At 38.9% G+C, this 19006-nt stretch overlaps 1 protein-coding gene across 3 annotated transcripts in view; it reads right to left on the reverse strand.

Annotated features, from left to right (window-relative positions):
- TMTC1 (transmembrane O-mannosyltransferase targeting cadherins 1) overlaps positions 1-19006 on the reverse strand; it is a 241855-nt gene that overhangs the window by 192814 nt on the left and 30035 nt on the right. For 2 of the 3 annotated variants that reach the window (XM_059682471.1, XM_059682470.1), the window contains 2 exons: positions 17270-17446; positions 13106-13309 (listed from right to left, as the gene is read on the reverse strand). In XM_059682471.1, the coding sequence (XP_059538454.1) occupies positions 13106-13309; positions 17270-17446 (381 nt within the window). The remainder of the gene's footprint in view (positions 1-13105; positions 13310-17269; positions 17447-19006) is intronic. The other variant, XM_059682472.1, reaches the window with a different exon arrangement.

Below are 19006 nucleotides of genomic sequence, written 5' to 3' on the forward strand. Positions count from 1 at the left end.
TATCTCAACACACACACACACACACACACACACACACACACACACACACTCCATCTTTGAGAAATATCACATAAATAATTTCACTGCGGAGCAACACAGTCACCCAACATAAAATTCAGCAGACACAATAATCTAGGAACACATCTATCACTGAACAGCTACCTCACTGTTGCTTTAGGAAACTTTCAAAAAATGGTATTTAATGACTGCTTACAGATGAAGTGTGACACATCCCAGCCAGCATTTCACTTTAAGGTAAAGGACGTCCTTCTAAAAAGTGCTGAGCCAGGTTCTCTAAACAAAGAAATCCTCATTTGCGTGATGATGCCATGGTCAAGAGCCAAGCAGAGCATCAGCACTGTAAATAAGCAGCCACCCAAGCTCCATGAGGTACAGAGAAGAGACGAACAGATTAATGCTCTCAGGATCCTTCTGCTTTTACCACAATAGTCCTTTCTGGAAGTTTCTTGTCATTGTTTCCAGGAAACATTATAAAGGGCTTAACCTGGAGAAGCCTATATAGGAAAGTCAAATGGATGTGGGTTCAAATCCTAGATCTTCTGTTTTCTAGCTGTGTAATGCTGTGCAAATGGTGCAACCTCCCGGAGCCTTGCCTTTCACATATGTAAATGTGGGAAGACTTACTTCCCAAGAACATGGTGACAGTTAAGTGAGCTGATCCATGTTTATCTCCTGGCTTGTAATAGGTATTTCATATCAGCTCCCTTTTATCTCCCAATGGGAAAGAGGTAATAGATAATTAAGCCAAAACTCCCAAGACATTGAAAAGAACCAGCACAGATGTAATAGGCAGATAGCTTATTTCCCCCATGGCCAGCTGTAGAAAGACTGGACATCTTCAGATTAGTGCATAATATGTGCAGTTGGGTGCTTGTGTTGTTCGGGACCTGATGCTAAACTCTCCATACATCCTGCCGTTTATAATGGTGATTACTAATTTTTCCTATTGTATAAATGTGGTAATCACTTAATCCAAGTTTACACTGCTACTAAATGAGAAATCTGGGACATCTCGTTTTGTGTGACGCCAGTACCCATGCACCAACCACTGGGTATGCCTTTGCTCTCTCATTTTAGAAGTTAAACAACAAAAATTTTCTAAAATCACTTTTGGGGGAAATTGCATCAGTAGAGGTCTTAAGTCAACATACTATTTTCTTTCTGTGAAAACTAAATGCTCTTTCTTATATTCAAGCTCTAAAAGATTATGAGTCTGATATATTAGCTGGGTCAGAATTTATCTTGGCCCAAGTGAATTTTTGGCTGAAAAGATTATGAGTCTGATATACAGGGTTGGTCAGAATTTATCTTGGCCCAAGTGAATTTTTGGCCATTAATAGCTTCAGCTTGACATTGGACAGCACTTACTACATCACTTATAAAATCTCAGGTTGCAGATCTCTGAATCGATCATTCCAGAAAAGGATATTTATTTTACATCTGCTCATTTTCTTTGCCAAGTAGAAAAGCAATTATCTGCACCAATACAAAATATAACAGCTGCTTGGACACAATACACATAAGAACACACATATTATGCCTTAGCATACTGAATGCATAATAGGAAGGGATTATCACTTCCATGAAGTTTCCATTAATTTCTCTTATTTGGCAGAAAATCATAAATTGAAAAGTCTTAAATCCATTAACAGGTGTAGATAAACAGCATTGTTTTTTTCCTATCATGGGGAAATGAATTCTAAAGGCTCCTGTTAATGTTTTTAAATTTGAAAATTCTCCTAAAATGACCAAAAAAAGTGTAAATAAAATCGTATATAAGACGTGATCTTAAAAACAAAGAGAAAATACTGATTACTCATACATATGCAGGATTAATTATGGTAACAATCTCGGAACTACTGCCTTTTCATTCTCAAAAATATAATAATTAATATCAAATGGTTTGAATTTCTTAGTCTTCACATTTAAATAATGTGTCCCATCTGGGTTTATGCTCAGATTCTCCTCAACCCAAGATGAGCATGACACCACACTGGTTGCTCTTTATCTATAGGAATCAAAGTCCCTTGGTATTGCTCCCAAGTTCCCTCATGACAGGGCTCCTACCTACCTTCCCGGACTTGTCTCCCTGGTCCCAGGACTCATTTCCTGAGTCGCCTGTAGTTACACACACACACACACACACACACACACACACACACACACACACACACACGCTTTGCAGGTACATTCCTCTGTGTCCTCCCTTATGCTGTGCTTTCTGCCTAGGAAGACAGCCCTACCTTTCTTCCGCTCATCGTCTCATCTACTAAGACTCAGCTTGAACCAAAAAACAAACTTCCCAGGCTGGCCAAAAGCCCCTACCCTGGGTATCCCACAGTTCAGCGTACATCTATTCATCACTGTTTGACTTCCCCACCGGGAGGTGAGCGAATCCACGTTGGGTCAATCAGAGTCTCTCTTTGTGAGATTCTGGAGTCAGTTCATAGTCCTTCTCCTATGGAGATTCGAAATGAGAGTGCAGGCAGCCCTGTACCCACCAAATTAAGAAAAGACACATTTTTAAAAGAGACTAAATGGAAAATACATGGGTTTTAAATAGAAAAAGAGACCATGAAGCACCAAAGAGGCAAAAAAAGTGTTTTGATGCTGCCAGTTTCTGTGTCCAGAAATCAGGCTCAATACCCACAATAGAGTGCTGTTAGTCTAGTGCAGGGGTGGGTAACCTTTTTGTGAGTGCATGCCAAAACCAGCAAAATCTCTGACTCAAAATTCTTCTGCGTTCCAAAACTAATTTTTTGAGAACATATTATGCCTACTTGATATCTCTTAAGGTGTACATATGTGAAGAAACTTGAAGAAATAATAAAATTCATTCGAGCGACAAAAACATAGTATATGATGATGAAAAATACATTTATTTTTTAATGTATACATGTTATGTAAAATTATTTATTTATCTAAGATGCACTTACACTGAATTTATCTGAAAAATAAAAAGTTGATATTAAGAAAAAAATTGTAAATGGAAGATTATAAGAGAGGGTTTCACGTGCCAGCAAAAGTTATTGGCGTGCCATGTTTGGCTCATGTGCCAGGGGTTGCCCACCCCTGGTCTAGTGTATCCTTTAAATAAGTACCCCAAATTGTTTAAACAACTTTTTAAAATGTTTTGTTCTTTGCAAGAAATGATCCCTAAGATATTTGTATGTAGCAAGTGTTTAATAAATATTTATTAATCAAATGAAATAACAAACTAACTGAAGAGTCAACAAAAGTCAGTTTGCAAATGCACAGTGTTACTTACATCTACAACGGTTGAAGGCAAAACATGTATAAGGCAAAATTTAATCTTTTTAAAATATTGACATTTTCCATCAATACATTTGACTTAAATATCAAGGACCCAGGTTGGAAAAGGAAAAGGAGAAAAGAACAAAATGCACATTAGCAAAGTTTCCTGTGCAGTCTATTTAGTCACTAGGAGAGCCTCTCATTTGCTATCCCATTTTAGGGTCAACCTCCAACTCCCACATAACTTCCAACAATGTACCTGCCAACGGAATACAGTAATCAAAAGACAAGAGGGAAAGTGACAGCACAGTTTCAAAAGAATCTGACCCAATAGACCTTAGAAAAAGTATCCAATAACAGGAGACCATCCCACCTGTTCTCCCTTAAGCAAAACAGAAATCTAGGGAAGTAAAGTAACTGGCTCAAGGGCCAGAGCAAATCAGAATCAAAGCAGAATCCAGTTTTACCACCAGCCAGGCCATGGATCCTTTCAGTTCACAGGCTGACGCTCTATCCACTGAGCAAAACTGGCCAGGGCTAGGCCATGGATCCTTATACAACGCCGTGCTGCCTCCGTTTCTTTATATCCAGCACAACCGGGAAACAGCTCTTCCCTTTCAGAATGATGAGCAACACTACATGGCCCAGATTTTTCATAAACAGCAACAAGGGGCAATGATGAGAGTTGTAATTTTCAAGACATCATGTTCATTGGTCATTAACTGTTATCACAGGTGTATTTTCTGTTTAAAAATATCTGGAGATTGACAGCCAATCTCGACCTAATATGAAAGATTCACCTGACCATTGTAGCTGTAAATTATGTGCTGTAAAGAGGAAGAACACAAGCTTTATGTAGGATATACGTGGTCTCTCATTGAACACATGAGAATCAAAAGTGCAGTTTTATAATTAAGTAGACAACCTTTTATAATCAAAACTTTTTTTTGTTCTCAATGCAGGATGGATCATACATCCTTTCACCCAGTCACACTCCTTTCACGGTAGCCAAGGAAAACTACTGAAGGCAGCCAAATACAAAGCACAAAAATATCCAAGATAAAGACTTAACTGTCAGGAACTAAAAGCTCTACCACTTGAAACTCAAATGTATTGGTTATTCATTAGGTACTGAGGGCATGTCTAGCTCTCAACATAAGACACAAACATTATTCCTTCCAAACAACTCTGGATGGTTGCTTGGGTTTAGTTGTTTTATATTTTTTCCAAATTATGATATATTAATTGCCTTCATCCCCTAAAAACCACACGTATATTCCTTTCAAATATTTTACCAATACTTTTATAAGTTAAATCATTAAGAGCAAATCTTTAATGGCAGACTTCTCATAGAGACTGCTGCCTAGGGTGATTTCAAAATCAATATGCATTTTCTAGATTATATATAAAGTAATAAAGATCATGGTTTGAATAATATGAATAGCATTAAAAATTCATAAATCTACAACATGAAACGTATCTTCCTATATTGGTACAAGGTCATTTATCTACAGAACTAGTAAGTTAAGTTTTTATTTGATTTCCAACCTAATGATTTGTTTATTAAAGTGATGTTTTATTCAATGGTAATTCTAAATATATCAAAAAAATTTAATTAAAAAGTCAACTGTTATTCTCAGAAACTAAGCATATCTTCTGCAGCAACTTATAATGAGGATGGCATTCATCACTTAAGAATAAGTGTTAACACAGGCATTCTATTACCCTCTAAACCCCGCTGAACTTTCCAGCATTGCTACAGGAATGTTTTTCTCTCACAATCATTTCCCTCCAAAATATTGTAAGCTTGTGAAAAAAGAGAAAATAATTAAATCATTACAAGTCAAATCCAGGCCATATCACTTTCTTTCATAAACACAGCAAAGAAAAGGCGAATGCTATAAAAGTATTTCTAAACAATAATTCTTCCACAGTGACTTTGCCATAAAATAAGTATGGTAGTGGGGAACCTAAATCATAGCACTACCATTTATAAAGGCCAAGATTAAAATCCATATGAAGCTCTTCCCATGTATTAACTCATTTGTTCCTCAGAATACCTCATGGAATAGGTACTAATATTACTGCCATCTACACGTGAGGAAACGGAGACACAGAAAGTTGAAGTAATTTGCCAAAGAGCATATATACCTGGCAAGCAGTAGAGTAGAATTAGAAGCCACGTAATCTGTATGTGTGTACGTAACTGCTCTGTAAACGTCTACTTCATAGCTTTTTGTAAGAATTAAAATTGCAAGCTGGACATAAAACCTGCAGCATGATTCCTGGCCATTGGTAAGTGCCCACTCCCCTGAAGCTATAGAAGTACCCACAATGTTGATAACTGGTGAGAATCAAGGCCATGGTGCTTGTTTCTGAATTATAAGAGAATTGTCAAATCATTTCTATTTCTACAATTCATTTTTCCTTCTGCTGAACAAAAGTTCCCTCCATACTCTTCTTGAATTTTTAAAAAATATTTTTTTCAAGCATATAGATTTTAAGAGTCAATCTTCAGAACATAGTACCAGACCAAAACTTTTATCAGACAATTTCCAGAGCAACAAACTGGAAATTCCACCAATATATCTGAAACCACCATGATCTAATGTCTGGCATAAAATAATGTTCTTGTGAAAGAATTATTTACATATACCTGAGTGATTATAATGTTAAGATGAGCTAATACTGGTGTTATTAAACAATCACTCCACAACCTCTCAGCAGGCTACATTAAAAAAAAAAGAAAGAGAAAAAATATTAATCTGGATGACTGTAGCATTAAGTAAAAGAGCAAAGATATCAACAGCAAACTGCCTACAACACCCTAAGAGCCTAGCTGTATTCTGCAAAAGCAGAGAGAAATGCTTGGCGGCCTACAGGTCCCCCAGCCCCTTAACCACACAGGACAGAGGTGAAGTATTCCAGAAGGTGACTGTTGAGCTGACACAGAAATATAGGCCTGGGATCTTCTTCTAAGGAGCTACCGTAGCAGTGACAAAATCGCATGCCAACCAGAAATGCCTACATTCTGATAGTTTTCTCTTTCAACATATGTGCATCCGGTTGCAAAGCAGATGCCTAAGCCTGATTGCTCTACACTGAGAAAGGAAAGAACTTATCATCCACTGACTGAGATTCACAAGGGATAGAGGATTGCCAAGAACGGGTACCCAATCAAGATTAAGCAGAATGAACCAAAGGCTGTCAGCAGTTAGGAGCTCTACCAACTGCTATCCATAAATTAAAAGAAATGTTGCCTACTTAGCATGTGATTTATTTGGAAGCATGTAGTGCTACATTTTGCAAGAAGCCAGGGAACCCTTTATTGAAATGATCCACTTTAGTGCTGAGTTCAGTTCAAGAGCCAAAGCACATTTCAATAAGCTTTCAGGTGACGTCATCAAGGTGACTCCTGCTTAACCACATCCTCTGGTCAGTGAAGGTCAAACTACTTACATGCCTAAGTCCCCTGACTTTCATTACACCAGTTTCACTTCAGGGCCAAACCTGGTTCAGGAGGAATAACATTACTCTCAGTTAATGTTTAGCAGATAGTAAAAGAGGGGGAAAAAATAACCTCTTCAAATTCTCCATCCGCAAAAGGGAATACTTTTCTGGTAAGCTCTGTATTTGAGAGAAGCTACTATAAAGGCAGTTGGGAGCCCAGTTTGGGCAAATCAACCCACTAAAGACCTTTTACCGCACATTAATGACACTATCCCAATAAACACAGTTCCTAATTGAGAAGCCTGGTAACTAACTGACAGTGTTTCTTTTCGAAAATAACTTTTTAATTTAATCTGAGGTGGTTTGTGTTCTCGATGTGGAATCATTGAGGTTTATACTTGCATTAACTTTTAAGTAGGGTAGGAGATTTATTAATATGAACGCACAAACTTCACCTTTAATTGTTGGACACGTTTTCCTTATAGACTTACGTTATCTCTACACCTCCGAAAGCAGCAGCTAAGTGAGATCGAAAATGGTACGTCTGAGATCAGTCCATGGAAAAGGTGTGTGAAATGGTGGTGGGGAGGGCAAGAGAACCTAATTATTCATCAGCAATACAGGCTTTCAACACAGGTTTTTTTCTGTCATCTATAAATCTCACTTCACTAGTTTGCTAAGTTTCTCTCAATGCTGATATGAGATTATTAATAGGGATCTGAAATACATTTGCCCTACTCACAGCATCATACGTGTGGAATAAAAGTTCAAAATCCCACCTCATAAGTTTAATCCGCACAGCATCGCTTACTTTGGGGAAAAGGAGTGTAATGCAAGGTCTATAGAAATAAAGCATTAAAACGACACTTAAGAGATCAGTTACCCATTCCACCAGTGAAGGTCAAAATATTTAAATGCCTCTCTAAGTCCCCAGACTTTAATTACCTCACAAGTTCACTTTCGTGCCAAATTGTTCTCAAGTCCTAAACCTGTCTTGGTTTCTTGATTTGCATTCCTACTTACAAGGCATTTATAAGATAAATGATTAAGACCCACTAAAGTGAAAAATCTAACCACTACCTCACCCACAAAAAATGAGCCTATTTTTCAATTAAAATAACATCATCATCATCCAGATAAGTTCCATGAGGGCAGGACTTTGTCTACTTCACTGACAAAAATGGTGTCTGGAACATAGTAGGTGCTCAGTAAATTTTGCTGAATGAATGATTCACGACAGACCCTACAGGGTAGCAGAAAAAAAGAGGAAATGAGCCAGAATTTGAGGCAAGAATGGTCTGCAATACCTACAGTGATCACTGTTATTTAAATATTAAATCAAGTAAGAATACATGAAAAAATGACTCTATAGATATATAGGCATATCCATATACAGGGTGTCCCAAAAATGTATATGCATTTTGAATGATTATAAAGTCAGTGTTTATTAACATACAGTTTATTTTCAAAATTTAAAAGAATCTACAGAAATGAATAATTTTCTTTGTCAATGCCTGTTTTCAAACTGATGAGCGTGCTGGTCCAGGCATTGTTGATAATGTGAAGCAATGGAATCACAAACATCAAGAATCATTTCTTTCGGTATTTGTGTGCCCTCAATTCATTGACTGTTGCTGGTTTTGAACCATAAACTTTATCTTTTATGTGTCCCCATAAAAAAAAGTCTAGTGGCACCTTAGGATAAATTTTTTTTGTTCAAAGGTTAATCTGGCTTCACCCATTATTTCAAATCAGTTAAACAAACCTGAAAAGGAGTGAAAATTAAGTGAGTTATCAGCTGTTAAAGTGTGTATACATTTTTGGGGACACCGTATATATGAGTCTTGAAGATAATATTTCATGTAGAACTCACTGAGCTTCCTAATGTAAAAGGGAAGGTGTGTCCACATGTAAACAAATTTGATGTCCTAGGTTTTTCATTGCACTTTCTACCTATATGCCAATTACTAAGTCACACCAAAAAAAAGGCAACTAATTGAAAATGACTTGCAGTGGGATTTTTCCTTGGGTTGGGATTTTTCCCTGTGTGTAGAAACTTCTGAAAAACATTTTACCTGATTGTATTTAGCCAACATTTTGTCAATCTAATGCCATACATACAATGCAAATAAATACTAGCCAACAGTCTTGAAGTTCAAAAACAACAACAAATCCCACACAATCCCACTCCCTGCCTGCAAACTGCAGATTTACCATTTTCACCATGCATCCTGGTGTCCAGAAACCCACACAGTGATAACACTAAACTACTAATAATGACACTGCTGGCTGCCACGCACTGAATGGCCACCCTGTGCCAGGCACCTATTTATAAGCTTATATATGTGCTACTGCTTGCAGTCCTGACAGCCCGGCAGGGAGTAAGGTTCTACTATTACCTCCCCCTTCTGGAGGTGAGAAAACAGAGGCCCGCAGAGATAAAACAACTTGTCCAGATCAAGTAAGCGAAGGAGCCATGATTTAACTGCTGTCTGCAGAGCTCTCTTTTGTTTTTTTGTTTTTTTTTAAATCCTCACCAAGGATATGTTCTTATTGATTTTAGAGAGAGGAGAAGGAAGAGGGGGAGTGAGGAAAGAAAGGGAGAGAGAGAGAGAGGGAGGGAGGGAGAGAGAGAGAGAGAGAGAGACAACAATCTGTTGCCTCCTGTATGTGCCCCAACCAGGGATCAAAGTTGCAACCAGGGTATGTGCCCTGACCCATAATCAAACCCATAACCCTCCCGTGCATGGGACAACACTCCAACCAACTGAGCCACACAGGCCAGGGCTGCAGAGATCTTAAGAATTAAGATAAGATTGCCTCTTTGAACTTTTGTTTGCTTAACCTGATCACCTTCTGACATAAGCATAGTTTTCAAAAATAATTTTAATACTAATTAAATATATACTCCAGTATATGACACGTTTACTTTCCAAAAAGGGAAACTATTGACAATTTTCCTTCCCAAGGAGGGATAATGGTCCTTCCCGCCCACAAACAGGTTAACATAGTGAGACTCTGACCCAGTTCCAGCTGAGCTGTGTATTATTCTCCGAGCTTCATTCTCTCTAAAACAGCCTGGTGCTCAGGGTGAAAAAAGAACAGGACAGAACCTACAAAAGCATGCTGTCTAATTAAATGTATTAGCACCAATACCATAGATCAAAGCAAGTCAAGAGGTGCCTTATGTGTGATCCAAGGATGGCAGCAAGAATCCGTCCACCCCTGAGAGTTCAGCAGGGAGGCCAGCTCCACAGAGAATGAAACCAGAGTCCTGCCTCATCCCCAGGGCTAAGCCCTTGCCTAGGATACGGACTTTAGAGCCCAGCAAATGGGCAAAGCATACGTTTAGCTGTCACATAGCTTGAGTTCCAATCCTGACCTTCCCCCTTACTATGTAAATGTGAACCAGGTGTCTTAACTTCTAAGATCTTCCATTTCCTCCAGTGAGGGGAACGATGATATCTACCTAAAATGCATCAGTGTGATGGCTGTATGGGACCTGCTCGTTCACGTCCTGGAACATAGTAGATGAATAACAGATATGAAACTGTCTTCCTTCCCCTGAAGGACCCTCTTCACTGGTGGGTGGCAGCTGACTCACAGAGGTGTGCAAGAAATGACTATTTAATTTTTGGGTATTTTTCAAGCCAGTTATTAAATACAGCCATCATTCAAAATTAAATTATATTAACTTAAAATTAATCTTATTAGAAACAAAGGTGATACATGCTGAAATCTCTTATTTCCTGATTCATTTACTTCGCTTCACTGTTATCTATGCTCTTCAGGTTATTTATGTCTATTGTCTATTAGGCAGTGGAAATATTGCATCATGGTGAGCTACAGCACTTCTCCCCCAACTCACTTTCAGTGCCGTCACATTTATAGCTTGAAATAAGCCCTGGTAGGAGTTATTTACATGGAAATTGGCAAACACTATAAGTCAGGATTTCCTTGCTTTGGCAGCCAGTTATTAAACATTTACCAGCACACCCTAGTATTCATATTTCATCGTATCCCTTTCTGCTCCAGCATCTTTCATCTCTAGTCTCTACACGTCATCTAAATACAGACACATATCCATCAAATTTAAAATGAAAATGAAAACAAAAATCTAACCCCCCTCCAGTTACCATCCTTTTTCCCCACTGCTTCATTGCCAAATTTTCTGAATAAGTATGCTTAATTCCAACACTTTTTACCAGCCTCTCATTAATTTATTCATTTAACAAATACTTGTGCCACTACCATTAGCCAGACACTATGAGATGAATTGGAGATACAGATATGAGCAAAACACAGCATAGCCCCTGCCCTCAGGGAACTCAGTCACATTACAATCTGACTTCTGTCCTGCCTTGGAAATCTACAAATCCCTATTTACTACTTTGTTTTCTTCTCCTTTGCCTCCTTAAAAACAACTTCCCCAAATGTTTTATCTCCTTTGCCCCCATGGCCCTTCACATAAAGGTCAAGATTTCCTCAATGTTTTGATTGTTTGTCTCTCTTTCTCTCTCAGGAATTTCTCCCCCCAACCCTCAGGAAACTTATTTCTCCCCTTGACTTTCCATCTCAGTAACTGACACCACAGTCCACCCAACTGTTTAAGCCAACTCCCCCAAATCCGTGTTTCCTTCCTTTCCTTTCCCCCACCCCACACATCAGCAAGTCCTGTGGGATCTGAATCCAAAAGGTATCCCAAACCCACCACACCTGTTTACCCCAAGTCTCCATCTCCCTCAGTCTGTGTAAAACTTAACTCTTTTCCGTGCTTTACTCATGTCCCCAACCTCATGTACCAAGATGAAGCCAGAATATTTAATGTAACCATTTCTTATCAACTTAAGATAAAACAAAATATAACAACAGCAAAAACAACATCACCTCCAAAGTCTCTCCATTCCACTCAGAATAAAATTGAAACTTGTTTCCTTGGCTAACATGGCCCTTCATCATCTGGGACCTGCCCACCTCCTGACCTTGCCTCTCCAATCCCCAAATGTTCATTAACCCAAGTCTGGGACCCTGTGCCCAGATCCTTGCAGGGCTAGCTCCTCCTCTCATTCAGGAGGCTGCAGGAGGCCTGCTCTGACCAGCCAATGCAAATGTGTCCCTCTCCATCACTTCATTCATTGTCATTTATCCAGTGCCTGTCTTCTTCTACTAGAAAGGAAGCAAAATAACAGCAAAGACCTTGTCTTTCTTACTCACCAGGATGTTCCTGGTACTGAGAAAAGTGTCTGGCTTGTGGTAGACACTCAGTGGGTATTTTATTTAAAACAGATATTTAATAAATGAATGAATAAAGCAAGAGGCAAAAAAAAAAATAAGAAACAGGGAGAGGTGGAAATATGGGAAACATAAACCCTGAAACCAAAGGATTTTTCTAGAAATGAACAGAAAAATAAGAACAGCAATCTGAAGTAGTAAAGTGCTAACAGTATGAATTGAATTTCCATCTTTATTAAGTTCTGGCTTGCTCACGGCTTCAGCAAGATTAGAGGCAACCTAATTTAGTGAGCACCTGCTCCGATAAATGGATGTTAAGTGTTATGGCTAGGTGAAATTATTTTTAAAGAGGAAGTCCCATGCTGTAAAGATTTTCCTGCATCCCCACAAACATTTCTGAGAGGCAGAATCCCCTGGGCTTCCTCCCATACTTGTGCTGTAATAAATTCTTACCACACACAAGAGCCAGGTGAGACAGCAAGTGGAAGGTAGAGCGCTCTCCTCCCCAGAAAACCAAGGGCTGGGGTCTCCACACAAGGTTTTTTCTTTTTTAATTTTTTATTGATTAAGTTATTACATATGTGTACTTATTCCCACATTACCCCCCATTCCCCCCTCATGCCCTCACCCCCCTGTTGTCTGTGTCCATTGGTTAGGCCTATATGCTTGCATATAAGTCCTTCGGTCGATCTCTCCCCATTACCCCCACCCTCCCCTACCTTCCCTCTGAGGTTTGACGGTCTTATCGATGCTTTTCTGTCTCTGGATCTGTTTTTGTTCATCAGTTTATGTTGTTCATTATATTCCATAAGTGAGTGAGATCATGTGGTATTTATCTTTCTAAGCCAGTCACACAAGGTTCTTCCACCAGGAAAACAAGAAAACATTTGCTCTCCTTAATTGAGTGTTCACAGACCCACACCTCACCCCCTGCTTCTAAATAACAGCAGAGAGCAGGGCTTTTTCCAGTTACTCCTTTCTTATCTGATCTAATACAGGGAAGGAAGGGAAGGAACGAGAAAGGCAGAGAAACAAGGAGAGAGGGGGAGGTCACAAAACCCGACTCAAGGCTTCCGTTCTCCTATCAGCCCACATAGGTGATGCTGGATGGTGAAAACACACACAGTCCAAGAGCCCAGCACAGTACCTCATCATGGACCACACAGCTCGAGGAGACACCGGGAATCCACTGCTCTTGGGTTCTGGTGGCAATGGGGAGTGGCAGCCACTCCAGGCTCCTTTGTGAGGGAACCGCTGCTGCTTCCCATTCTGCCGGAGGGGGTGCGCTGGCAGTGAGGGCTGGGGGCTCCCCGGCTGCTGGGGGCTGCGCTGAGGGATGACCCCATTGCTCCTAAATAAAGTCAAACAGAACAACAAGGCTGGCAACAGGAAATAGCAGTCCCTGTCCCCCCCGCAAAGTCCTGCTCCTAGAAGCAACCATTCTCAAGTGTTTTAGCTCTTTTGTTTCTGGTATGGACTACAGTATTTTAAAATTAACATAAGTATAATATTATTTCTTTTTTTGATTTTAGAAATTATTTTATTGACTTCCTAATATAGAAAATTAGGACTCAGTCCTTCATATATGGACACACACACACGCTCTTTTTCACCCCTGATTCTCCAAATATATTTTTCTCATAATATTTGATGGAAGTGGTATTCAGGATTTGCATAATTATGAACTTGGAAAATCCCATTCATTGCTGTTCCATCCAAAGTACTGTGATTAAATTTTTCTTTCATGAATCCTCAGAGACATAACACATGATAATTGGATGGACAAATCTGAAAAAGTCTGATTCTACCAAGTGATGGTGAACAAAGGGATCCCTAGACACTGCTACAATCATTTCAAGGGCTTATCTCAGCATGTGACACAGTGAACAGGCACCGGTCTGTGGTCCCAGCAACCCCATTCCTATGGTATTTGCACAAGAAAATACACTGCAGCATAGTTTAGAATAGCAAACACTGTGAAAATAACCTTAATTCCAAATCCAGAAAACTGGATAAATAAATTGGGATGGTTAAATACCATACAACAGTTAAGGTGAATGAACTATAGCTACTTGTATCAGCAATGATGTATCCTAAAGCCTAATGGTAAATGAAAAGAAAAGCAAGTGACTTATATAAAGTTTGAAAATATGTTAAGTAATACTGTTTGGTATTCACTGGTATATACATAGGAAATAATGGCATAGAAATAATCATAGAAATGAAAAGTGCCAAACACACTTGTGGTTACTTCTAGAGAGAAGTGTTAGGGACTGGGGTCAGGGAATGTTATTGTCTGTATGTTGGAAATTTTATCCTAAATTTAAAAAAATAAAAACAGAAATTTAACTCTAAAGGGCTCATTTTTCACTAAAAATATTTTTTCCTATAGGTGATGTCAAATAAAAGAAATCCCACTCCATTGGTGTGGTTCCCTTAAAATTTAGGAGTAAATTGCTCTTCGTGTAGGAAAGTGCTTCCAACCTTTGTTTCTGTTACTGTTTCTTTCCTGCTGCCTGAATCATACAAGGAAAGACCTCAAAAACAACCTAGTGCCAAGATATTTATTTTAAGTTAGCAAATAAACAGGTGTAGATCCCTAAGAGTTTTGTGCAAAACTATGTACATTATTCTGGGGGAAGGGGACACAACTTTGTGAAATTCTCACAGGGGTCATGACCCCCAAGAAATACACTCAGAACCTCAGAGCTGGTGTCCTGCTACAAGTATGCACCCCATTCCTGAGCAGAGGTGCTCTGGGAGGTCTCCAGGTCTCTGCCTCGCATTCCTTCATGGAGCCATAAAGACAAGGGACCTAATTCTGGCTCCACTCAGGGATAGGTGACTCTACAGAGGTTACTTTCTGTGCCTCTGTTTTCTCCTCTGCAAAATGAGGGCAACGGTTGTGAGCACCCTGTGACTTCATGCCTGTAAATGGCCTGGCACACACAATGCCTGGCACATGGCCAGAACTTTGGAGGCATTAACCATCATGGGCCAGGTCTCCCTGTCACGTGCTCTGGTTCCTTCTCACCATGCTCACAGCTGCAGTCAGTTACTCATGTAATTGCTCATGCAATGTCTGTCTCCCCCAATACTGGATATGCTCTCTGAGGGAAGGAATCTTATCTCTTATTCTTGGCCAGGTACAGAATGAGTATATGTTGAATGGGTGGAGGGAAAAAATGAATGTCTCCACTTATGCAGAGCTGCTGGTTTTGAGAGTTCAAAGTTACTTTTTAAAAAAATCACAGATGATGAGCCGTGCAACATCTAAGTTATATATCGGCATATTATTCCTTCCATAGACCTTCTAGCGGTTTACAATGGAGGTCAGGAAAGATTATTAAAAGAATAAAAGAGACAATTATCCCCTTTGAAAAAAGCCTGGCTCCACAGTAACTGGATAAAGAAGAAAATATAGGCAACACTGGGCTGCAGAGTCCCGAGGCCAGAGGAGACAGAGACAGGACTTCAGTGATGAGGTTCAAATAGCTCTGGACAGGACCAAAGGGGAGGATCTGCAGTCAGTTGTCACACCCTGCTGCTGTCAGTGAGGCAAAGCAGAAAGAACTAGGAGGAGGAGACAAAAAGAATGCAAGAAAGTAAGTGAAGAAAGTGGGAAGCAAGAGAGGTCAACAGGTTGTTTTCTAAAAAAAAACACAAACAAACAAAAACAAAACAAAAGGTGATCAATGCAATTGCTTCCATCGGTTAAGAGGATATAGAGCAGTGATGGCGAACCTATGACACGCGTGTCAGAGGTGACATGTGAACTCATTTTTTTTGGTTGATTTTTCTTTGTTAAATGGCATTTAAATATATAAAATAAATATCAAAAATATAAGTCTTTGTTTTACTATGGTTGCAAATATCAAAAGATTTCTATATGTGACAACGCACCAGAGTTAAGTTAGGGTTTTTCAAAATGCTGACACGCCAAGCTCAAAAGGTTCGCCATCACTGATATAGAGGAAAGACGCTCTCACATAAGCCAAGGGGAGGGCCTGTGGCTCGTGGCTTTCTTGACATGAGCTTGGGTCAAAATGATAATGGGTTTTCCTTCCTCGGAGATTCACAGGGAGTCAACAGAACACTAAACTCCACTTAAATGATGTCTAAGTACAAATAGGCAGGAAGGTGATCAGAATGTGATGGTTAATCTCAGCTTGTTGCCACTCAACAACCCTGCTCTTATCTTTATGTCAGGAAGTATAAAGAAGTAGGAAATAGAATAAAAAGGCAGGATTTTTTTCAAAGATAAAATTCTTCACTGGACAAGGCAGGAAAATAAATCAACCACATTTTTTAAAGTTCAAAAGTAAGAACCTTATAATTACTGAAAAATGGGGTCTGCACGTCAAATTGCTAGTAATTATGGAATTAATAGAGGAAGAAAATTATGGTATGTGTCAAAACTATTAATATGCCTTAGTCATTTTTATTGGCTACAGTACACAGGATAAAATGAGTATGCCTTAAATTTGTAAAATAAAAACGGGCTACTAAATAAAACGTGTTCTTTGATTTGCATATGATGTGTGAGTATTCCTGTGTGGTTTAGATTAGCCATTTGTGAAGTTTCAAAACAAAACTCTTAGGTAACAACTCAACTCTAGAGCAGACTCCAGCGCAGCAGTGCCCTTTGATGGATAACACTAATTTGGATGCACAGGTTCAAGGCAAGCTGTTAACAAACTGTTTCCACTTGCAACCACTTCTCTGTGTGAATCAAAATTTCTCAGTGGTTTACAACCAGAAAATATTGCTAATATAAACTTGTAAAGTATAGATACTTCTCAATTCCTAATTTGGGGCTCACAAAAATTTTATAGTGCCCACTGATTTTTCATAAAAGTGTGAAGAGTTTGAACATTTATCTTAATAAAACAAGGCTCACTTGTTATATTATGGTCTAAGGTGGAGTTGCGTTTAACAAAAATATTTTTATATTTTTAATGAAGTTTTAAAATTACTGATTTAAGTACTTTCTTGTGACTTGGCTCTGGAATCTTTATTTCTTTCTTTAATTGATAACTTTTTATTACAAATTTGTAATTATTAATTTAAAAATTAATAATTTTTAAATTATTGCAGGTGTCCCTTTTTTCCCCTCCCTTGGCCCGCCTCCCCCTCCCCCTTGGCCTTCACCACCTAGTGTCCATGTCCATGGCATATACATATGTGTTCTTTAGCTAATCCCTTCCCCTTCCTTATCCAGTCACCTCCTACCCTTCTCCCCTTGGGCATCGACCAGTCTGTTCCATGTAGCCACGCACTGCTTAACATCAAAACATTCAAATGGACTTACGATTTCTCTTGCTTGTGGGATAGGGAAAAGAGATCATAAACCAAGCACACTCCAAACACTGTGATGCCCGTCTCTTTCACCAGCATTGCGCAGGTCCCCAGAAACAAACCGAGCAGCAAGAAGAAAGGAGAGGCCGTGGAAGGGAAACACTCCCCAACACAGCACTGGTCCACACTCCTGAAAAGCAAGGTTGAGATTCTTCTAATATAAGAAGAATGTGGATTGCTAAGAAATACCACTTTTTAACACTAAGATCTAGCATCAATTTCATTTTATTCTAAATAAGTAGATGAGCAAATATTTCTTTAATAATAGAATCATGTAAAATTGCAAAGATGAAAAAAAGTAAATGCCTAGTACCGATTTTGATACTTAAATTAAGGTATGTGAAAATTATGACAAAACCTGGCATATAATAAATGAACACTAAAAATAAAAAGCCATTTAAAATGCTACCATAGAGACATAGTTAGTGACATGGAAAGATGGTTAGGTGAATATATTTTAAGTGAATAATACAGGTTACTAAACCACATGCATGAACTCCGGAGCCAGGTTTCCTGGGTTCCAATCATAGCTCTAGAGTTAAGTAACAGGGTCATAGGAGGCAGGTTACTTTGCCTCTCTGCCTCAGTTTCTTTCCCTGTGAAATGGGACCACGGTGTTGGAGGGAGAATTCATTAAGTGACCAAATATATATTAAGTGTTCATCATCATTATTATTTAGTGAAGGTGTTTTATATGCTTCTGTACACAAAACAAAAAAATCAGTGGAGATATATATACGCACACAAGTACACACAACACACACACACACGCACACACACATAACATAATCATCATTTCTCTGTGTGATGAAAATACAGATGATTTAGCTTTTTTCTTTTCTTCTGCCTAATCTGCATATTTAAATCTATTTCCCATAAGGCCATATTAGATAAAGGTGTTTTTTTTTCCTCAGTATAATTTCCAGCAGGGATTTTCAAGAGCCCTCCAGCTGTAAAGTCTTTTTTTCATCTCACAAAAGGGAACCAGCCCCACACGAAGAAACACCGCAGTTCCTCCAGCAGGCACCACGCCCATCAGCTCCCACTCCTTTGAAGAAAAGGCCAATATTTCTGTAGTTGTGATGTCTTACCCTTACTCTTATGTCTAAAAGCAGTTGCATAAAAGTATATGCCAGTAGATATGCATTCTTCTCCAATGCTGGGCTATAGCTTAAATTGCTAAAAGTGAGAATGGCAGGCACAACAGAAACCTATGATGCTATAGCTCATTATCACATAAACATGGCTATGCTGCAGGCCCAATCGTGTTCCTAAACACACAGAGAAAGCTCAAAAGAACAAGTTGAAACTAAACTAAAAGCAATTATTAATCTTGTTCTGACACCAGAGTAAACAGGAAACAATTGTTGCACTTGGATTTATAGTTTTAAGATTTTCACATCTTTATGCATGACTAGCAATGCAATGGGAGGTCACAAAGCCAGGACTTAGAAGACTGGTACTATACTAAAGGCTCTGCTCTTTACCAGAACTTCCTAAGACTTAATTCATTCCATTCCGGATCCAAAGTCTAAATCGGTTTACAACAGGGTTTCTCAATTTCAGTGCTATTGGCGTTTTGAGGAAGATGATTCTTTACTGTAAAGGCTGCCCCTGTACATTGTAGGATCCTCAGTCTAGAAAAAAAAAAGACCGTACCCTTTTATGTAATGATGTTTACTTTGAATTT

The sequence above is a fragment of the Myotis daubentonii genome, chromosome 2 (assembly GCF_963259705.1).
Source record: "Myotis daubentonii chromosome 2, mMyoDau2.1, whole genome shotgun sequence".
Taxonomy (NCBI): Eukaryota; Metazoa; Chordata; class Mammalia; order Chiroptera; family Vespertilionidae; genus Myotis; species Myotis daubentonii.